Genomic DNA, 23692 nt, shown 5'->3' with positions numbered 1-23692 from the left:
CTTCATTTAACCTTTTGCACTTTTGTTGTGATGGATGGTTTGCACTATAATGTTTTGTGAATTTGAGCTGGTTTCTTGCAGAAAGAAACTGGTAGGCCCTATTGCCCAAGGAGGCGCCCTGATCCTGAAGCTGTGGAGGAGGAAATTTTAGGTCATCCATATGTATTCAAGGTAACAAGTGAATGTTTTGGATTACCTGAATCTTATTGTTTAACCTTGTTTGCCATCACATATTTTGTTGCTGAGGAGCAAGGTTCCTTTTTCTTCCGTGCAAATTGTTGGTGTAACCTAAAGTTCAGGTCATACAGCCAGAACTTTAGAACAAACGTATTGTCTTGCCTCTTTTTCTTTTGGGTGAAAAATTTGAGCTCCATATCCATGTATTCCATTGTCTGCCATGGGTAAAACAAGCAAGGGACTGTGCGATCATGAGGTTTTCCCCCAGTAGTTTAGAGATAAATCACTTTTTTTGCTTTCTCTCTGGGAGAAAATTCTTCTCCTAGTTACGAAAGCAATGTAAAAATGTGTGCTAAACACAATGGTACTAGCTAGCTAGGCTATTTACCTGGAGTGGCATCTCCCTGCATTAGATCCTTTCTTGAGACTGATAATGGAGAATGCCACTGGCTAATGGAGAGGGTTGAAATTTGCAAGTCAAGATAGCTGCCACTTTGTGTGCGTTGTTAGTCTACCTTCTTTAGTCATGTCAGTTTGTCATCTCCTAGTTGTGAGCTCCTGTCAGAGTCTAATGAAGACATTGGAGCTCTGACAGTTTAGTGTGCATTTCTATGCATTTATTCCATTGTATGCACATTTCTTGTGCATTTTCCTAGTCTGTCAATTCGATTCCACCCCTTGCTAGTGCCTATTTGCTCCACGACTGCCTAGCATATTTTGTCATCATTTTCCCATTCTTTTATGGTAGTTGGACTGCATTTATTGCAGCCATACCACCATCCAAAGTAGGTCGGCCAAATTTGGAGGGGCCAGTTTTGCAGGAGGTTGGCTATTGATAGCCACAGCCCACACTTGGCAAATCACTTATCTTTTGCAAGCTTTGCACTCTCCATCTCCAACACTCTCCGACATCAGTGCTGCCATCATCATCTCAGCTTGATCTGGTGCCCTTACTGACACTTAGGGCTATTAAATAAAAATCAGAGATTGAACAAAAGTCAAGCTTTGAAGGAAATGATAGAGACAAGACTACTTGATGATACAGGATACTTCAATCTCCTGTTAGTGGAATGGGTGGGAGTTTTCAGCAGATAAGAAATTCTCATCATAGTCTTCTTCATAGATAGGACTTGGTACATGGACTATAATTTTGCTAGTACTTCAGGATGGTTCTTAGCACATAGAGTTCTAGGAGACGAGATCTGTGCAGACGCTAGTGGGATCACTGAGAGGTTTTGGAGGAACCATCTCTACTAGTACATGCTCTAGGCACCCCCTTTTTCAGTCTGTAGCCTGTCCAGGGAGGATGATCAAAATGGCTAGGTCCACAGCTGCATTTCAGGACTATCTTTTTATACATTTTCTTCAGAGGTTTTGCAAGCATTCTAGTTCCAGAAAGTGAGCAGCACTATCAGGGTTTCAAGGGTCTTCATGGTCTTGATGGCCTCTTTGGAGTTGTCTAAGATGGTGTGGCAGACTAGCTAAGAATGGGAGACATGGTACACCTAGAAGGCAAGATGTAGCTAGAAAGGACTCCTCTTATAGTGAGTTCACAAGGTTTGGCCTAATATCATAAAACTTTTGATAGCCTAGTGGGAACATCTCCAAGGAGTGAGAGGCTTCAAGGTTGCGACTGAGGTTCCCTTTTCTATGATAGAGGAGGAGGGATGCAGTGGTTTTATATATGTGTGTGTGTGTGAACAATAAACCCACCCACACATGACACCACCAACCTACCCAACCCAAAAACTGGGGTCTGCAAACTCACAGTGGAAACACTAGGATGTCCCATCCCAGCACTAGAGTTGGCGGAAACACAGCGTGTATAAGAATATACAAGTAACAAGTGAACTCAAAGAAAATGGTAGGGAGCGAATAAGGAGAATACAAGAACTCAGACAACAATTTGTTATGTTGACCTGCCGGAAACGATATCTACCCGCTGGATGTGGTGTCCCCAAGCAAAACTACGAGGTCAAAGTGTTGACTGACCAGCAAGATGGCAATGCAGATGATATAGAGATGGGGATGATAGTCAGGTAATAAAATGCAATGATAGCAGTGGATTTAGGTATAAGGGGTTGATGACACACTGAATTCCTTTATAGAGCCTAATGACACTTTTGTTGTGAAGCGTGCCCCTAGGATCCAACCTACACACAAGACACGACACAAGCCATATCCACAATAAAAGGGATTGGACATCAGACTCACCTCCCAGCCATAGAGCCAAACAGGCTCACCCTTGAGTCTAGGAGCTAGTAGCACTTCAAATCATGACTACATCTCAAGGGTTGGCATCCCATACCACCAGCCCACACCATCCGATGTACGGATGTGTCAGCCTACAGGCCAAGAGTCCAAGAGCAATGATCACATAAAGAGATGCACAATAGGTCCTTGAGTCCTATAAATAAGACTTGGTTGCCCTCACCCCGAAGTGCACTGAGTCACTTCATAACCACTGTGACTAATGCTGGCACCCATCCAGATTGTTTAGTCCTAAAGTCAAGAATCAATTCGGGTTTGAGTGGAATATAGCAAGTTGTATCCTCAAACCGCACGACTTCCTCAATCAAAACAATCAATTCACCTTATTCCAATCGTTATTTCAAATGACTCACATGGAACATGGGGTATGGGCTATAACCAGTAGCCAAATGCTTAGCTTTGTTATAAGTGAACTCAATTTGAGGAAGATAATACTCCTAATCAGATTGCCCATGATGGGAGACATATGCATGTGCCCTTTCGGTCAGTATATCGGTTTCAGATGTTTTGAGGATGACAATACCAAAAATGGCGAGTGAACTTAGGGTCCCGGTCATGACTATTTCATTAGGAAAACCATAAATACGATAAAGATATTTGACAAAGAGACCAACCAATTGATGGCTTTTCACAGTCGTCTTTGCAGAAATGAATTGAGTTTTTTTTGTCAATCGGTTGACCATGACCTAGATTGCATCATAACCTTGATTCGTACAAGGTAATCCTGTTGCAAAATCCATAGAAATGCTACTTCATTTTCTATCAGAAATTTGTGATGGATACAATATCCCTGCCTATTTATGTCATTTAACTTTATCAAGTTGATAGTGCGGGCACTTACACACATAAAACTCGGCCATAATCTTAATACGTGGCCTATAAAAGTAGCAAGTAACCAAGGCCAATGCTCGATGTATGCTAGGGTGTCCAATGCTTAGTACATCATGATACTTATATCAAAATTTCTTGTGGATATCTTGATCATTGCACACAGGCACTTTGCCTCCTTGAACAAAGTAATTCATTATGAATGGGATACTTTTATGCCATCTTTCTCTCAGTATCTAGCATTTGGACATTTGGAGTACCAATGCTTTATAAGCTACTAGTGTGAGAGTGCGCAACGGAAGAGGAAATACGAACACGGAGGGAGAGAGAGAGAGAAAGCAGAAAATAAGGAAGAGAAATCTGCACTGACTGAAATGAATGCTGAATACACTGAAATGGACTGATCAGTCCCTGCACGCAGCCCACAGCGTCAGTGAGGGCACCAGATCAGGCTGATGATGATGGCAGCACCACCACGGGGGAGAAGGAGTGTCGGAATCTGCAAGAAGACAACTGACCAAGTGGGGAGGGGGGCTGCCAATATATAGGCAACGGACAAACCCTAACCCTAACCCTAAAATGGGCGCAAACCCTAAAAGTGCCCTAAAATGGGCGCCCCACAACAGTGACCAAAAAGGTGGCCGGGCAGCCAGTGGCTGCCCACTAAAAGAGGCCAAAAAGAAATACACAACCTAAGACACCCAGTCAAGAGTGACTAGCCTCCCCCATCATAACACATGACAGACATGTCAGAGCTCCTAATGTCCTCGTCTGACTCAGACTGAGGCTCACAGGCAGGAGATGACAAGGCATGACAAACATGACTGCTAACACCCCCTCTCAAATCCTGGATGTGGCTGAAGGCCGAAGAGGAAATAGATCCTGGGGTGGCAAGAGGAATGCCAATGTCTATGAAGTCCGTCGATGTAGACTGCCGCTGAAGGAGCTCCTCACGATCCTGGAAAGCCCCCTCTAAAACACTAGGGGCCAGGGAATCCACAGCCGCATCACCGAGATCGTCCCCCTCTGAAAGGGATGGGGGGTACGAGGGAACCACCGGAGGAGAAGGTGGGGGATGGGAAGGAACCTGTGGAATAGAAGGTGCACAAGCGGGAACGGGTGTAGCAATAGACTGCCTCGGAGGACCCTGCATCAAAGAAGGGGAATGGAGCCTGTAAAGCCCGCGCTCCTGCCAACCTGTAGATAAGACGGCTCCTGTAAGAGAATCCTCAATAACAACGGCATGCTCGGTGAAGATCACTCGTGTGCCAAGCCTCGTAAGGCCATAAACTGAGAGGAGGGGAAGGCCCAAGTCCGGAACATGTAGGGCCTGTGAAAGGAAGCTCGTAGGTCGGTCTGTAAACAAAGGCAATGTGCCAACACCACTAATAGGCACCGATAAAATGTCACCAACAGTGACTGAACCCTCTGATGGACGGAGATCCTGTAACAAATCACCTTGGGGAGTCATATGACTCGAAGCACCACTGTCCACTAACCAAGGCTGCGTAGAAGACACTACAGCCACAGAAGAAGGATCCTCCTCCAAAGCATGGATATGAAGGAACATTGACTCATGGGTAACAGCTGGTGTAGAGGTAGAAGAAGGCTCCGATATAGATCCATCCTTCGCTCCCGGACGAAGGTGAGGGTACTTCTTCCAGCATTTCTCCTCGGGATGTGTCCCTTTCCCACAGTGTGGGCACTTCGGTCTCTCTGAATCTGAGTCAGAGCCTGAAGAACTGTCTTTCTTCTTAGCCTTTGACTTCTTCTTCTTCTTCTGTCCTCCCGAACCTGCAACAAAGGCTCTAGTGGAGTCGGATCCACTAGCACTGACCTCTTTGAGTCGCTCGTCATGCTCCAAGACAAGCGGGGATAGCTCCTCCCATAGAAGCTTCTTACGGATCCTCGATGTAAGTAGGCTGGTGTAGAAGACATCAAACCGAGGCGATGGCAGCTGAGTCAAAAGAATCATAGCCATGTCTTCAGAAGATATCGTCCGACCGAGGGATGCAAGCTCATCCCTCATATCCTGTAATCTGTTGATGTGGTCCTTCATGGAAGGACTATCATCAATAGCGAGCATCCGCAACTTCTTTTCAAGAAATATCCAGTGGGCAAACGTCTTCTGCTGATAGAGAGACGCTAGCTTCTGCCACACGTCCGCTGCAGTCTTCAACCTGTGAACATGAACAAGGACAGAATCCTGCAAACTCAGAAAGAGGAAAGATCGGGCTCTAGAATCGAGCCGATCCCATAAGGCTGCACGATCCATAGATGTCCCATCTGAGGGATCCACCATAGGCCGGGGAATAGGAATAGAAACAAGCTCCCAAAGATCGAAGGAGTCCAAGATACACTCCACCTTGCAGGACCATAGAGAAAAGTTGGAGCCATCCAACCGGTCCTCTTTGGGCAGCTGAGGAAGTACGGGTACCTGTACAGGGGGTACCAAAGGCTGCATCTTCGGCCCATTGGAAGGGGATCGCCGAGATACATGAATAGAAGGGGGACGGGAATGAGGAAGAGACTCCATATGACGATCCTCGCGATAGAAATCACGCCTCCGTTCAGATGAATGTCGAGACAAAAGCTCATCATCTGAGTCATCAAAACCTGTAAACTGATTAGAAGACATCTTCCAATCTGCAAAATACCAAAACACAACAAGGGAAGGTTGCCGGTGCCGAAACACAAACACCAGAAGCTCCTGAGCTGGCCGCCTTGCACAGAACGCAAGGATGATGTCAAACACAAATGCTGATGATGCAATCACCCAGAAAAACAGCCGCCTGCCTGAAAACGCAGCCTGGGAAGAAGTCGCCAGCAGGAAAAGAGCCGCCGGTCGATGGAACAACAGCCAGAACAACAAGGCGCAGGCTGGAAGGATGTCGCCCAGCTGGAGGAGGGCCGCCCAAGCTGAAAACGCAGGCAGGAAGAGGGTGGTGATGACGTGGCAGCCACTGGAAAAGGCGCCAGCAGCAAACGCAAATTTGTTGACACCAAAACAGGCCGCCCTGATCAAGGAGATGGTGCAGAGGATGACGCCTCAGCTGTTGGAGACGTCTTGACCAGCAAACGCAGAGTTGTGGGTGTTCTCCCGCGTAAAACTCAGCTCCGTGTACTCTCAGTTTGGCGATGATACCATGTGAGAGTGCGCAACGGAAGAGGAAATACGAACACGGAGGGAGAGAGAGAGAGAAAGCAGAAAATAAGGAAGAGAAATCTGCACTGACTGAAATGAATGCTGAATACACTGAAATGGACTGATCAGTCCCTGCACGCAGCCCACAGCGTCAGCGAGGGCACCAGATCAGGCTGATGATGATGGCAGCACCACCACGGGGGAGGAGGAGTGTCGGAATCTGCAAGAAGACAACTGACCAAGTGGGGAGGGGGGCTGCCAATATATAGGCAACGGACAAACCCTAACCCTAACCCTAAAATGGGCGCAAACCCTAAAAGTGCCCTAAAATGGGCGTCCCACAACAGTGACCAAAAAGGTGGCCGGGCAGCCAGTGGCTGCCCACTAAAAGAGGCCAAAAAGAAATACACAACCTAAGACAGCCAGTCAAGAGTGACTAGCCTCCCCCATCATAACACATGACAGACATGTCAGAGCTCCTAATGTCCTCGTCTGACTCAGACTGAGGCTCACAGGCAGGAGATGACAAGGCATGACAAACATGACTGCTAACAACTAGATCCCTCTTGAACGTGTTGCTAGATCTTATCAAAATGAAGATTATTTTGGTAACTCTCTTTGAGTGAAAGATGGAAATCAATCGAGATTTCAAAGAAGGATAAGACATTAACTTGAGGAATTTGGCTAAGAGCATTGACAACCATATTTGTTGCGTCCTTTCTATAGCGAATTTCAAAGTCAAACTCTTGCATAAGCTTTGTCCATCTCGCCTTGCAGCTATGGAGATTGGGTTGATCACAAAGGTATTTTAATAAATGGTAGTCAGTCAAAATAAATAATCAAGCGCCGTACAAATAATGATACCATACTTTAAGTGCATGGATGACCAGTAATAATTCTTTCTGTTAGGTGGTCTAATGTATTTGGACATTGGTAAGCTTACAGCTCGCAAATACAATAGGTTGACTATCTTGATAAAAGACATCACCTACAACACAATTATTTGTATCCATATGAACTTGGAAATGTTTATTCAAATTGATAATATGCAATATCAGTACGGTGGTAATAAATCGTTTCAATGTTTGAATTGAGCTCACTAGTCCAAACAATTGGTACGGGCTAATATACTTTTTCTTGATTTGGGTATACTTAAACAGATGTATCAAGGGTTTAGTAATATGAGCACAATTCTTTGTGAACTTTTGGAAAAACTAAGTAAAATCTAAAAAAGATTTTACTTGCCTTACGTACCCTAGAATAGGCCAATTAAGCACTACTCGAATCTTTTTGGGATCAATCTGAATGCCATTAATCAAGAGGACATGACCAAGATGTAATAGCTCCATGCGAAAAAATTCGCACTTGGATAGTTTTGCAAATAATTACATGTCTTAAGAGATGTAAGATGATGTGCAAATATTTCGTATGCTTGTTCAACCAATTATTATGAATAAGGATGTCGTCGAGAAAAACAAGTGTTCACTTTTCAAGATATGAACAAAATAAGTCATTTATCATTTGCTGGAGAGATGCAAGAGCATTGGTTAATCCAAAAGGTAAGACGAAAAATTGATAATGTTCATACCGTATTTGAAATGTAAATTTTTAGGCATCCTTTGAAGCTATCCATTTTTTATGGTAATCGGACCTAAGATCGATATTGGTGAAACAACATGCACCACAAAGCCAATCTATAAGGCTATTCATCCTAGGTAATGGATACTCATTTTTGATAATCACCTTATTGAGACCTTTATAATCAACATAGAAGTATATTGTAGCATCTCTTTTTTAGTAGGAAGGACAAGCACACCCCCTGGAAACTTACTTGGCTCAATAAAAGCCTTAGCTAGGTAATCTTAAAGTTGCCCAACTATTTTGTCATCCTCTTTCAAGCTAAACATATAAGGTTGTCAAGATGGCTATTGGGTAACCTCTCAACCCTATGGTTTAAGGTTCTGTGAGAGAGGAGAAGTCTGTCAGATAGTTTAGACAGAAAAATGTTAACATACTAATGTAATATTTGATGTTTCAAATACTCACTCACATTTGAATTTATATTAAGATTATTGCAAAAAAAAAAGAGTTATATTGCGAATTAGATGTTTGAACTTTGTCATTAAAACTAATATAAGTAGCAATTGGTTTGGAAGATTATGCTGTGAATTAGATGTTTGAACTTTGTCAATAAAACAAATATAAGTAGCAATTGGTTTAGAATATTATTCACTAAATTTCAATGTTGAAATTATATATACATTATTCTCTATGACCTCAGATGGTAAATAGTCCTTGATCACATGGAAATGATTATCAAGCTCAAAAGAAAATAAATAATTTTTATAGTCGATGTACAAGGAGGAATATTTATCAAAGAACCATGGCATGCCAAGAATGACCTTGACATGGTCAAGGCTCATAAGTCAGAAATCCATAAGTTGATGATACTATTGGATCGAAAGATCTAAATGTGATACCACTTGATTTTATTGATCCACAGTAAGGCCCTCTACATATCGAACATGATAAATTCAATCAAGGGGTATTGTATGGAGCGGCAATCTTTGCATTAACTAAGGAGAAATAAAATTATGAGTAGAGCCATAATTGAACAAAATTGTAACTTCTTGGCACTTTATACATCCAATGATATTTAAAAGGTCATGTGGGCCAAAGCTAGTTTTTATAATGGAATTACCATTGCTACTGCTAGCATTAACAAAACAATCTTAAAAAACTTGGAGCTTCAAGAGTATTTATTAAAGCCTTAGAAGCAGACTTTGTTTTTTGTTCTAGGGGTATTCTCAATTTTCGTGAAATTAAGCTGTTTGATAACAAGCGAAGCAACGATCCTTCTGACGATTCCCCCTATGAGTAACCTTGCGTTTGCCATCCTTTGGTTGACGAGTTGTTGTTGGGGTAGATGACTTCTTTGGCTTAAAGATAGAGGCAATTATGGGGACATGAAATTTTTTAGATGCTTTGTTTTTGCTAGTAACATTTGATTAATCTAATAATCAAATGTGCAATGTTGTAAGACACGTGATGCACATGGTAGATATTGCATAGTAACATCATGCCAAGGATTTGAGGAAGCAATGGGTGTCAAAGGCAAAAGTTGTAACAAGTTATGTTAACTAGGTTTTGAATGTCAATTGGTGTCAAATGTGCAATGTTGTAAGACACGTGATGCACATGGTAGATATTGCATGGTAACAGTAGGCCAAGGATCTGAGGAAGCAATGGGTGTCAAAGGCAAAAGTTGTGACAAGTTATGTTAACTAGGTTTTGAATGTCAATTGGTGTCGGTTTTGGCCCTATAATAGTTAATTGGCCATTAAGTGTTAGTAATGACACTAGGGATTGAACACTAATTAATTAATTTATGCGTGTCCAAGGGTTAATTAAGACAAGGCATTACTTGGGGTTGCAAATGGCCTAGCCAATTAAATTGTGAATGGACACATTCAATTTTGGATAGGGCTAGAAGGATTGAAATTTATTTTCATTTTAAAAATTAATCAATTGGTTGGAAATTGTTGGAAAATGGAACTAGAAGGTTGCCACTATTGAGAGTCATTTCTTGGACGCAGTGACGTCAGTGCCACGTGGCAGCACTCGGATTGCAACAGCAGTTCGAATGCATCAGTCGGCTGCATTTAATGCAGCCAACCTGATCATTTATGGTCATTACTTTCAGCGTATAAATAGATTGAGTTTCCAGCAGTCTTTGTGCATTGTCTCTGACAGATTTAAGCGGGCTGAAGATTGCGGAGATTGCTCTCGGGGCTGACGGAGATCGAGATCCTCGAGGTGGAGACATACGCAGATATTTTCTCAGCACCCGTGTATAATTTTGCATCCATATACAACATTCTTCACAGCAGATTTTTTGCATTTCATTGTCTCTTTCTCTCTCTCTTCTCTCTCTATTCACTCTTTGTCATAGTCATTTGATTCCGCATTGCTTCACTTTGACATGGTATCAGAGCATTGAAGGATTGACCTAGGGTGGACCTATTTGAAGAGGAGTTTTCAGTGCGGCTGCATTTTCAGTGTGAGCAGGTGGGCTGTGCATCAGAACAAGACTGAGGCGAGTGTGGGCGTGCGAGAAAAGAGAAGATTTGCTGAAGCTGTTGCTATTTTTGCTGTTCGAGAAGGAAGAAGGCTGCGTTTTTGGCTGTCAAGTGCAGACTTTACCTTTTCATCGCCTCCGGCGGGTGAAGAAGGAACGGAATGAGTGCACCTCAGCCCTAGTAGGCTGTATTTTCACAGTCAAAGGGGGCTGCTTTTTGTGTTTTGTGCAGGCATTGTAGGTGAAGATGTCTTCAGGCCGAGACAAAGTTTTAGGTAATCATGGACCGGAAGGTACACGTCATATCGGCTCTTCCTTCAGATTAAAAGCTCGATGGTGAGAAGTATTGCATGTGGCAGGTCATGATGCTTGCCATATTGGAGTCCTATGATTTGACGAAGCTAGTTACGAAGGCTATCAATCGTCCTTCTTTGCGAGACGAGTCTAGACTCTCTTCCAATGAGAAGGTGGAGTTGGCAAAGGCTCAGGCACATTGGGATAAACTCAATGCTCTTATGTACTACAGTTATTCTCTCTCATATAGAGCATTTGACGGTGGCTAGGGAGATATGGTTGGAGTTGGATTAGATGTATAATCGGATGACTGTCATGAAGCGAGATTCTTTGGAAGTGCAAATGAGGACTATGAGTGTCAAGAAGTCATCGTCCATGCAGGAGCATATCAACAAGCTCAGGCAGCTTCAAATGCAGCCACAAAACGTGGGGAAGGTGATCACTTCTGAAGACATGGTGATAACTCTGCTTTCACAGTTATTGCCTAACTTCAATGGTTTTTATGCTGCCTTGATTGTTTCAAGGCGGTCTGAGACTCTTCGGTGGGAAGAGTTGGTTCCTATGGTCTTGGACCAAGAGGAGCAACTGAAAAGAACCAATGCTTCGAAATCTCAAGCTTTGGTTGGTCAATCCTCTTAGAAGAAGGGGAAGGACCAAAAGAAGAAGGAAGATAAATCTAAGGAGGACAAAGACAAGGAGTCTACTTGTCATGTTTGTGGCAAAGCAGGTTACTAGAAGAAGGATTGTCTGCCCAAGTAATAATGCAAAGACCCCAAGTCTGACATGTCAAAAGTTTACTGCAAATTTTGTTTAAATGCTGAAATTTGATCAGCATGTGTCCCTGAAAGCAAGAGATCATCAACATAAAGACAAATGATCAACACGGATCCCCCCTCTTTACATACGTAAAGGGTAGACTTAGATGAGCTGTTTATGAACCCTTGGCTAAGCAAGAAAGCATCTATCTTTGCATACCAAGCTCTAGGAGCTTGTTTCAAACCATACAAAGATTTTTTCAGCTTGCATATCAAGTGTTCCAAGCCCTCAACTACAAAACCAATGGGCTGCTGTACATATACTTCCTCATAAAGTTCCCCATGTAAAAATGCAGTTTTAATATCTAACTGATGCATAGTCCATCCATAATGAGCAGCCAAAGCAACCATAGACCTGATGGTCGTCATACGGGAGCTAGGAGCAAATGTCTCGTTATAGTCAATGCCTTTTTTCCGTGCATAGCCTTTAGCTACAAGCCTTGCCTTGTATTTGCCAATGGATCCATTTGCATTCCGTTTCAGCTTGTAGACCCATTTTGTTCCAATGGCCTTCTTCCCAAATGGCAAAGACACCAAATCCCATGTTTGATTCTTAGTGATAGAATCCAATTCAGCTTTCATTGCTGCCATCCAGTGCACACTGTTGTGCATCCTCAAAACATTCAGGCTCCTCATCATCGAAGGTGCTTGCTGCCATAACGAACTCCATGGTATGTGCAGTATCATGCATACGAGCTTGCCCTCTAGTACGACCAGCCATGGGTGCATCCAAATGACTATCTTTCATAGTCTGTAAATACCATCTAGGCATTTGTCTTGCCTCCCAATTGTGCATAAGCTCTTGCTGAATTTCAGTTTCAGCACTTTGCTGAATATTCAGATCAGCCAATGGCTGATTTTCTGCATTTTCCAAAGGAGTAGCTGGCTGAACATTGAGTTCACTTGTTGAAACTCCAACGGAATCACCAAATGTAATGGGTAGCAGCCCTTCAAATACATCACGGGCAGCCTGATATGTATCTAAACCAGCCAGGGACAATTCTGATTTTTCATCAAATAGTACATCCCTACTGACAAACACCTTTTTAGAAACAAGATCCTAGAGTCTGTAGCCTTTGCTCTCATTGCTGTATCCCATAAAAATGCATTTGATAGCCTTGTTATCCAACTTTTTCCTGAGTACCTTTGGAATATGTGCATATGCAAGGCACCCAAAGGTACAAAAGTGTCCAACAGAAGGTTTCTGACTGTTCCAAGCCTCAAAATATGTAATTTTCTTCAATGCTTTGGTGGGGCATCTGTTCAAAACATGGCAAGCACACATGACGGCTTCCATCTAGAAACTGTGAGGCAAGCTCTTTGCCTTCAGCGTATATCTGGCCATCTCCATGAGTGACCGATTCTTTCTCTCTGCAACCCCATTCTATTGTGGAGTATAAGCAGTAGTGTACTGATGGACAATGCTCTTTTGCTTCAAAAAAGAATTCAGCATAGAGTACATGTATTCCCCCCCTTGGTCCGAATGGAGAGTCTTAATTGTACAACCAGACTGGTTTTCAACAAGTGCAAGAAAAGCCAAGAATGGATTATATACTTCTGACTTTTTGACCAAAGAGTAGACCTAGCAAAATCAAGTGAAGTCATCAATAAAAGTTACAAAATAGTAACATCCTCCCAACGACTTTGTCTGCATAGGTCCACACATATCTGAATGCACTAACTACAACCTGGCTGTTGCTCTAAAAGCAACATCATGGGGAAACGAAAAACGATGCATTTTTCCCAAAATACATCCTTTGCACAAGTGCTCAGGAGGTCTCTCTAGTAGAGGTAATCCATCTAGCATCTGCATACGCTGTAAGAGGATCAAGCTGTCAAAGTTCACATGTCCCATCCTAGCATGCCATAACTTTGCTTGTATCATAGCAGGAGTAAGAGTGGATGCCAAGTATGCTGACTGATCAACTGAAAGAGCATCCAACTCGTATAACCCATGACATAAAGTGCCTATCAAGACCAAAGTCATGTGTTCTTTGTCTCTAACCATGCATCGGTCATCATCAAATGTGACCTGCAATCCACAACGTGCCAAAGAAGAGATAGAGAGCAATAGAGCCATCAATGGCTGTGAGCACAATCTCCCCAATACCTCTAACAAGGTATGATGCATTGTTGGCACACTGTACAGACTTGCCAACTGGAGCTGCATGAACCGATGCAAATAAATCTTTGCGAGATGTAATATGCCTAGAAGCATCACTGTCAAAAAACCAAGTGCCTGTATCCTCAATTAAGCTAAATGCTTGATCTGCCCAAGAGGTGTCATAACTGCATGTGTAAAAACAATAGTCCTTGTCTACAACAAAGGACGCGGACTCAATAGCAGTGGAAGGAGCATCAGAAACAGACATTCCTAACTCCTTTTTCTTCTCTTTGGCAATGCACTTTTTGCACTTAGTGATGTAGTGGCCTGGTTTCTTGCAATAATGGCATTTTTCTTTTTGGCTTGCGTGCCCCCTTGTTTTTTGTTTGCCTGGGATGTGCCAGAAGTTCAAGAACTCTGCGGAGCATTCTTCACTTGGCTGCCTTTGCCTTTTTATTTAGCCATAAAACCCTGCTCAGAGGCTATAGCATCCACACTACTATTCCGCCGTGTTTGCTCCTCCTCTAGAAGCAAACTGACTAACAGAAAAAAAGTGATTGGCTGCGCGGCAATCCTCATTGTGAGGTTTAAGGCCATATGAAAAGCCAAGTACGAAGGAGATAATGAGTTCAAAGTGGTGGATATCATCTGTGCATCCGAATAGTACCCATTAACATTCATGAGTTGCTATTGCAAGTCCTGAATTTTGTTCAAGTGATCCTGAATAGAATCACCTTCATCCATTTTCAATGTCTCTAGCTCTTTCTTTAGGAAAGAGATGCGAGTCTCATTCTTGCCTGCAAACATCTACTCCAAAGTTAGCCAAGCTTCTCGTGAAGAAGTTGCTGAACGAATGTGGGGGATGATTGACCGCTGAACTGCAAATGTAATCAGTGACAAAGCCTGTGTATCTCATGTATTCCATGCTTTTTGAGCTGCTGTTCTTTGGGGAAGTGGCTGAAGTAAAGTAGGCTCAGGTGCCCGTGGTGCACGTCTTCTTGAAAAAGGAGTAGCTGGAGCCACAACTCTAGGTCGAGCTTCTTCTCCACTGACATAATCCCAAAGATTTTTGGCCACAAGTACATTCTTCATCATGAAGAACCAAAGTGAATAGTTATTTCCATCCAATATGTCCTCCTTGGATACATAGGTGAAAACATCTCCTCCCTGATTTGCCATGATTTTTCAATTACCGAAAATGGAAAAGAGCAATGTCGAAGCAGAACTTCACTGGAAATCTGAAAATTTTCAAAAATTGCAGTAAATAACTTTCTGCAATTAGTGTACAGAGGTGCACTTTGTCAAAACTGTCTGTGTTATGCACGCAGTCCAACGTGCAATCAGTGTTCGGCAATACTGTACCAGCAAAATCCCCAAACTTTGCTTGCCTCGGGTTTGTCAAAATAGTTTGTCAATGATTGTAACTGCTGTGCGTATGCCAATGTTCCCAGAAAACATAAAAACCCCAAAAATTTTGATGATTGTGTCCAAAAATTGCATTTAATGTGTCCCAAACACGTTGTTGGATGTTGTGCCTGTTTCGTAAGCACCCCTGCTTGCAGAAATTGCAAGAGATTAAACATTTTAAAAAATACCAGAAAACAAACGTAGAGCCATCAGGCACGTTTTCGACGGGTACTGGTTGACTGGCGTTAGGCGTCGCAGGCAAGTTGACGCACAGTGCTGGCGACTGACGAGTTACGGACAGTGCAGCAGTGGCGTGTCGTAGCTGACGGCTGACGGCTGATGTGGCAAATAGCACAGGGGTGCAATTGACGGGCGGCTGTCTGGCGGTGCTTCAGACACGAAATAGTTGACGGGCTGTTTGGCGGCGCTCTAATACCTAGGTGCTGTGGTTGCTATTGATGGGCAAGGCGACGTCACGTCTGACGAGTGGCTGGTTGACAACTGCTGATGGGTAGTGTTGGCGTGCTGGATACTGGCGGGGCAGCAGCTAACGTCTGGCGCTTCAAACTGAGCAGAGAGTCTCGAATGCTAAACAGAGCTGAGCTCAACAGAGCCAATGCTGCTCTGATACCAAATGTGAGAGTGGAAATAGGATCGAAGCTCAACACAGAAAACAGTAGATAGTAGAGAGTGTAGCACGACACCCAATGCTATTGACTGAAAGAGTGTAAACTGAAAGTACAAGGTACAACCCTTAAACCTTAGGGTTGTAGGGGGGTGTTTACACCCAGAACACGGTAAGTGCCCGCAAGTGTGTGTTATAAGCACATACGAATTAATACCATAAATCTGGGGAAAAAACCTCTCCTACCGAGAGTAAAAAGTGCCCCAGTGTCCTATTGATCATCGACACTCCGATGTGAGCATAGGCATAAGTGAGGTGTGAGTGAAATACCCAACATTCTTCTGCCTTGACTTCCCTTTTTCTTACCTCCCAAACTCAGTTCAAGCTTTGGTATGCTCGGTTTGGTCACCTCAATTATGAATACCTTCGGAAGGCATCTAAGGACTAGTTTGTTCGAGGTTTGCCAGATATTGTGGTGAGTGAGCAGCCTTGTGTATCCTACATTTGTGGAAAGCACACTTGTGATGTTGTTCTCGGCAAGGCTTTGAGATGGTCTTCAGTACCCTTGGAGCTTGTTTCCACTGGTCTTTGTGGATTGATGAGGACGGAATCCCTTCGAGGGAGTTTGTATTTCATGCTCATTGTAGATGATTAGAGCAGGATGACATGGGCCTATTTTTTGAAGCTGAAATTGGAGGCTTTCTCCAACTTCAAGGATTGGTTCCTCTTTGAGGACAATTGATCGGGGCGGAAGCACCAGCACCCAAGGTAAAACAGTAACATGTAGTAGGCCACTGTTGATCCACATTGCCAGTCCAATTTGAATCACTCCAACTTGCAAGAACAAGATCAAAAGCACCTATACTTGCTGGATAGGAAATTCTGAGGTCGGAGATCCCTCTCAGAAACTGAAGTATCCGCTGAGCAGCCTGCCGATGCACCTATTGAGGTGCACTCATGAATCCAACCAAGAGACCTACAGCAAAACATAGATCAACCTGTGGGTTGAGGAGCCAAATCAATGATCCAATCAGCTGATGGTAGTGGGTAGCATCCGCCAAAGGAGAATCTGTGTGTGAAGTGGCCTTCCAATTCAGATCCATAGGAGTAGAAATGAACCAATAATCCTCCATCTCAAAGGTCACCAAGAGCTCTTATACATATCTCTGCTGAGAGATGAAAATCCCTCTTTGAGACTGATAAATCTCGTGGCCCAAAAAGAAATGGAGAAGTCCTAAATCTGTCATCTCGAACTTCTGATGTAGGGCTGCCTTCGTCTCTTCGACCTTTTGGGCATGATCACCTGTAACAATCAAGTCATCAGCATACAAAACAAACAATACACGACCACCCTCGGAAGTGTGCACATAAAGTTGCAGATCAGCCCTAGAGCGTCCATATCCCAACTTGGCTTGGAGAAACGAACCAATCTTCTCGTTCCAAGCACGCGGAGCTTGCTTCAGGCCGTACAAGGCCTTCTTCAACTTGTAAACCTTCCCATCTAAGGAACCAAAGCCAAGAGGCTGCTCTACATAGATTTCCTCCTTCAAATCACCATTCAAGAAGTCCGACTTCACATCCAACTTAAAGACAAGCCATCGCCTATGGCCAGCCAAGGCAAGAACAGTACGTATAGTCGCCATGCGAGTAGTGGGGGAAAAAGTATAATGGAAATCAACACCTGGGCACTGTGCAAAACCTTTAGCAACAAGGCGAGCCTTGTGCTTGTCCAAAGAGCCATCACTATGGTACTTCGTCTTGAAGATCCATTTGACACCAATTACCTTCTTATGAGAGGGATGAGGCACAAGGTACCAAGTGCCATTTTGCTCAGTAGCCTCTAACTCGGCTTTCATTGCTTTTCGCCAATGATTAGATTGTAAAGCCTCCTTCACTGATGTAGGCTCTCTATCCTGCATAACTTGGGACATCAAACAGTTGTTAGAGCAAACAAGCTCCATAGTATGTGCCTGGTGTTGCTACCAACAATAGCAGAAGTAGGGGAACGATTAAGTATGTGAACTGAAGTAGCCATAGCCTTAGCCCATAGACACTGAGGTGTTTGACGATGCTCCATCATAGTATGGGCCATCTCGATCACGTTGCAATTCTTCTGCTCCAAAATACCATTCTCTTGAGGGGTGTTTGTATTGGTAAACTCTTGGTGTATGCCACGATTTGCACCAAACCGAACAAACTCATTAGAAACAAATTCTCTTGCCCTTATCTGATCGTAAGGTCTTCAACTCCGACCCAATCGGTTTTCCTCAAAGAGCAACTAATCCTTGAAGTTGGAGAAAGCCTCTAACTTCAGCTTTGAAAAATGGGCCCATGTCATCCTGCTATAATTATTTTCGTTTGATGTTTGGGGCACAAAGTGGCATGTTTAGCCCCTGAATGCGTATGGGGCTCAAGAAATTAGTGCTGGTCATGCCAATGCTTCTTTTGGTCTTGGTCATGATGTAAATACAACAAATGCATCCTTTTTGTAGTAGCCGGTATATGACAACTTGACTCCCAAAGGGGTAGTAAAAGACTATGATGAGGGTGGAAAAGGAGTGAATTTTAAGTCCATTAGTGGTGCACAAGATGGGTTCAAAGCTTTGACTTTCATTCAGTAGTTTAATGCAGCTTATTCAAGGGGAAACTTCATCAAATCCTCTAATGTTTACAAGGCAGCCACTTTCTTGAAGGGGAATGCATTGCAGTGGTGGTCCACGCTCTTAATGCAAGAAAAGAACACCGTTAAAATGGGTACAATTCAAGCAAATGTTTGCATCGAATTGATTGACAAGTACTTTTGAGGTGGACATTAGTATAGCTTGGAATAAGCTTGATGCAAAGGAATGCAAGAATTTAGAGCAATACAATAAGAAGTTTTAGAATACATTGCTACTCGTCAATTCTTATCGTCCGGTGCCCCTTCACGAGCAAGTGGAAAATTATGTATGTGGGCTGCCCGAAGGAATTAGGGATTTCTGTATAGAATCCACCGTCTCTAGCATGTCTCAGCTCACAGAGACTGCCCGACTAGTGTGAGATTTTCTAGTGTTGCAAGGAATTCTTACTATGCTTCATGGCAATCATAAAAACAATATTTTTTTGCAAGATTTATGCTCTTATGTTTCACTTGTTTTATTTATATTTTCTGGTTCAATTTGTTTTAGCTTAGTTTTGTTATTTATTTTTGTTTAAAATTTTTTGGGAAAGGTGGGGAGAAGAAACAGCACCCTTTTTGGGGATCATGTTTTGAGTGGTTGAGCTGAAGAAAGTGTTTAAGCATGATAGGCCAAATGCAAGCTCAGCAAATGCCTTTTTTGGCATGTGAATATGGTCTCTGTCTTTTTGTTTCAATTCCCTGTTCGTCCTCAAAGTAGGTGTTGATTAGCACATTTGGTATATATTGTTTTCTATGGTGCCCTACACTTTCTAGGTGGTCAGATTGATTTTTTAATTTGTTTTCTTGGAGAACCATAGGTGTGGCAGTTGCATGTTGCTGAGCAGATTGTTTTGGATGATGAGGAGAATCGAGCAGCTGGAAAAGTCACTCCAAAAGAAAAATTCAATGAGATTGCAAAGAGGCATTACATAGATAAAGACACTTATGTGACGGAAGAAAAAATTGGAGATGCCACAATTCCCTCAGTATTCTATGTAATCTATTCTAAGTTCAAATGCTTGCTATGTTTCCAGTTTTGAATACCATCCTGCTTCTACACTGTCTAAGATCTGTGAAACATTTGACAGATTCAACATGAGTGCGAGCTAGATCTTGAAGGAGCTCGGAAAGAAAGACAGGTGAAGCATAAAGGAGACTTCAAACCATATTTTGATGCTTTTTGAAACTTTTTGCATCATAGACTGTTGAATTGGCTGTCTGTATAAGCTGAATGGAGCCTTTAGTAAGTTACAATTTGTGATATGCACAAAAAACTTTTGTACATTTAAAAATATAGGAACTATGTAGTCAGTCCCTTGAGGGTGTATTAGGGCGTTTTTAGGCTACTTGATTATGTAATCAATCCTTATGATGATGTTGCCTTATAATTCAATGTTTAGGCAAAGTATGCCCAGAATTTGAATATGAGATGAGAGTAAATTATTTTGAAGTGAAGTGTATGACCTGTGTCCATTCATTTATCTTGCATCTCTCATAAAAACTTCTCCAAGACTTCTTCAGTTGATTCTAGGTGTGCTGCTCAAGTCAGCATTTTACCACTTCAGAAAATTCAGAAGTTCTCAATTGACGAATGGTAAAATGATATCTTGTGGTTGCTGATCTGCATTGTTCTTGGTGCACTCTTCGCCAAGTTCATACACAAGCGGTTATGATATTTCCTTGACCAGTGCAGAACTTTGATTATAAGTTGCAAGCACATGTATGGTGTCTGCACATCTGCTGCAAATAATATTTTGTATTTACTCAAGCCTGAAAAAGCTGTGTTGCCCTAATTGGCCACTAGCATGTAGTTTGGTATAATTATGCTGGTTGTTTTAGCATTTGGATAATATATGGCAGTCTTTTACTGTGCATCTTGCTAAAGTGAAACAACCTTTTTCCCCGGAATTCGGGCTAAAAAAGACATGCAGTAAATTGAACACATGATCTTTTACTGGAGCTGATTATTGTACTTTTGAGATAGTAGTAATCGATTTATTTTCATGCAGTATACTGAAACATAGCTAATAATTTGAAAGCATGAATTGTTAAAACTTAAAAACTTCTTTGATATGTCTGATTTGTTTATGTATTTTGTAAGATCATCAAAGAGGCAGCTCAAGAGGCAGAGAAAAAGGGGGAGAAGTTTCAGCCTCCCAAATTTAGAAGATTTGCGTACGTTGAAGAATTGAATGCTATGCATAGGCAGCGTTATCTAGATGAAAAAGCAGCGGTTGTACGGGACAAAGTCTGGTATGCCCTTTTTTCAGGGGTTCTTTTCCCCACCTTTTGTTGGAATGATTTAAACATATATGGCAGTTGGTCTTTGTTAAATTTTCAGCATCATAGAGATTTTATTCTATCCTTTCATATTGATTCTTTGACCTTGGGATTGCTGCTTTTTAGTGCAGCCTTTATTTAGCATTGCCCAAACGTAGTTGTTCACTGATGGGCGTTTTCTGTATGATTTCTTAAGCACAAGTTTTATCTGATGATACTCATCACTTTCTTCTGTAGTACAAAATGCACCTAAAACTGTCCCTCAGTCATGTCAAACAGTTGCTTACATAAAGCCAAAACCCCTCTCCTCTGTGAGGATAGTGGACATGTGTCTAAGGATCATAGTGGGCATACAAGGGGCTTGAGTAAATCCCGCTGTATAGTTGTGCAGTATGTCCATCCTTGTGGTGTCTTTGTGGCCGGTTTATTATGTACATCAGCTTGGGGAGATGAGAGGTAGTCTTAAAGTTACATTCATAATGAGTAAAAGTTTGTGGTTTGTTATTCTTCCTGTTGGGCTGGGAGCAATACTGTCATTAGGCCAATTTGGCCACAGACCAGAGAGTTGCGACATCTTTACATTACCATGATGGCCTGTCAAATCCAAAAAGTCATGCATATCTATAGCAATAAACGCCACTTTGCTGGTGCAAGTTGGTACAATGTTGCAACTAATTACATTTTCTCTGCCACAAAGAGGAATGGTAAAATGATTCAAAAGCTGATTTCTTCTTTCAAAGGTCATGAGCTGCATCACAATTGTTAATCTAAACTAGTCAGGGTGGGTGGATCCCAGAATCTCCTGAGCATTTTGTCCAAGGGGAGCTCAAATGCAGCTTGCAATGGCCATCTGCAAGTTCTCTAGATGGCTGGGAGACATAACTTGCTAGGGAAATGGCTGCCTGAAGTGATAATTTGCCTGATGTTTCCCATATAGCTGTTGGGATGTGTGTTTCTTCACTGGAGCGTATCAGGTATTATATGAGAGCTTTTGGCTGCAGAGAGATGATTGATTTGACCTGTTTGTCCCTGTCTGTGTACATGTTCATACAGTCGCTTAGAGCTCGGAATGCCATTGGAAGAGCCTGGCAGGTATGCAGATGATAGCTTTTTTGGAGAAAATAAATACAATCCTCGTGAGAAAAGGTGGCGTGCAGATTATCTTGGTGATATTTCAAAAATCAAGGACGACACCAGGAAAGATAGAGATGCACGAGCTCGTATTGTTGAAGTAGTCTCTCCAGACGATGAGGATGCAGTTGGAACTTCTCGGGGAAAAAGGGGCATTAGAGGAGGGTATGGAACAACTAAAGATGAAGATGTAAATGTTGCAAAGGGCAATGGTGATAAGGTGGTCAATGGAACGGAATCTTCTAGTATACTCGATATAAAAGGCATGTTCCAATCAAAGGTACAAGCTTTAACCAAATTGGGCAAGGATTTTAATTTACATTTCTGTTTCGCAAGTTCTCAGGTTTGTTTTTCACTGCTTGCTAATTATCTTTTTTCTACAGGAGTTAACAGGGGAAGATGAAACAGATTCCTTGGACTAACAGGAAAAGGTGACACGGCACTAAAGTCTGATTTAAGGGCACCCTTTTTCATGGAAGAACTGAAACTGTCTTTTCTGTGCAAGGACAGGATGTTGCACAGGGTGCAAGTACTCTAACTGAACAGAAAAGAAGCGCAAAGAGCTTCTGGACATTCCCAGCTCACTGATCTGCTAGTGGAACTGAAACCCCCTTGGGCTTGAAGCTGGGTGTAGTAACTTGTCACAACCTAGACAGTCCCAGAGAACTGGTTCAAGAGGGATGCACATGAGCTGAGAGTGGACATGTGTTTCTTAACATTCTTCTGAGAAGCTTATTATACTGCAAATTGCAAAGCTTCCCTTACAAATTGCAAAGTTTTCTGCATGGTAAATGATTTGAAATGCTGTCTCTTGTACAGAAACTTGAAAAATATTTTGACTGTTCTGATGGTTCAATTATTTGAGGTTTGAATCCTTGTGGCTGGATGACCTTAATGACTCTCTGGATAGACAGTTTCTGGCCTAGATTCAAGAATGGATGATTGTATTCGATGTGTAGCTGAAGTCATACTTTAGGAAACGAAACCTTGGACTTATCCTGTAATTTGGGAAAGGAATAAAGTGACAAGGTGAAATTTCATCACAATGGTACAAAAGACATCTACTGTTGGAGGTCTTGCCACACTCCGGCATATCCTTGTGGAGACATAATTGAAGCAACCAATTATGCCACTTTTATTTTACTATCTTGAGAAAAGTAAACTTTTTTGGCTCCCTCAGTCACTTGTTGCTGATCCTTGAACATCTTTATGCAAGCCTGATTGGTTACGAGTTTCAGGAAAAGCCCAGTCCAACCGGGATGAAATTCAAGCGAAAGGGGAATACCATTGAAGTTACTCCTTCAAGCTAGTTTAAATGAGCTTGTGATCCTCAGGAACTCGAAAGTATTGATGGGTATGGTTAAAAAATAAAACCCAAGACCGAACAAGAATGACAGCATATCTATAGTTCTCAAACCAAATCTTGTCATTGTATTAACCATCATGTTCCCTGTTCTTATCAGGCGTGACTAGAACCTCAGCTTGCAATGAATTAGCCCTCCTTTCCAGAGTTAGGGAAATATAGTGAAGGATCTCTTGCTAGCAAGCAATCAAGAGTGAAATAAGAAAAGGTTGTGGCATTTTGTTTTTTGGGGTAGAATTCAAGAGATGCTATTAGCCCTCCTTTTCTAGGGTCGGGAATATAGTGAAGTGAAGGATCTCTTGCTAGCAGGCAATCAAGAGTGAAATAAGAAAAGGCTATGGCATTTTGCTTTTTGGGGTAGAATTCAAGATATGATATTAGGTCTTTAGATTTAAGGAACCTCATAGCAATGTTTGCCTAGTAGTGTTTTTGCCCACACAAGGATTGTAAGAGGGCTAATTGTAAAGCTCATGCATGCGCGCACACACACTCCTGTTGTCACTCAGATTTCCAAT

At 42.4% G+C, this 23692-nt stretch overlaps 1 protein-coding gene across 2 annotated transcripts in view; it reads left to right on the top strand.

Annotated features, from left to right (window-relative positions):
* The window catches only part of PDE312 (Nucleic acid-binding, OB-fold-like protein), a 46036-nt gene extending 23094 nt beyond the window's left edge, over positions 1-22942 (top strand). The window contains exons 8-13 of one of the 2 annotated variants that reach the window (XM_087701208.1): positions 82-171; positions 19222-19398; positions 19492-19542; positions 20505-20656; positions 21737-22094; positions 22198-22942. In XM_087701208.1, coding sequence (XP_087557334.1) covers positions 82-171; positions 19222-19398; positions 19492-19542; positions 20505-20656; positions 21737-22094; positions 22198-22236 — 867 coding nt within the window. In that variant the 3' untranslated portion in view covers positions 22237-22942. The other variant, XM_087701216.1, reaches the window with a different exon arrangement.
* The last annotated feature ends 750 nt before the right edge of the window (positions 22943-23692 follow it).

Source organism: Lygodium microphyllum, chromosome 2, assembly GCF_053477565.2.
Source record: "Lygodium microphyllum isolate KBCC chromosome 2, Lygodium_microphyllum_v1.1.10, whole genome shotgun sequence".
Lineage (NCBI taxonomy): Eukaryota > Viridiplantae > Streptophyta > Polypodiopsida > Schizaeales > Lygodiaceae > Lygodium > Lygodium microphyllum.
The sequence above is the reverse complement of the archived record's forward strand: the minus strand, read 5'-3'. Positions and strand labels throughout refer to the sequence as shown.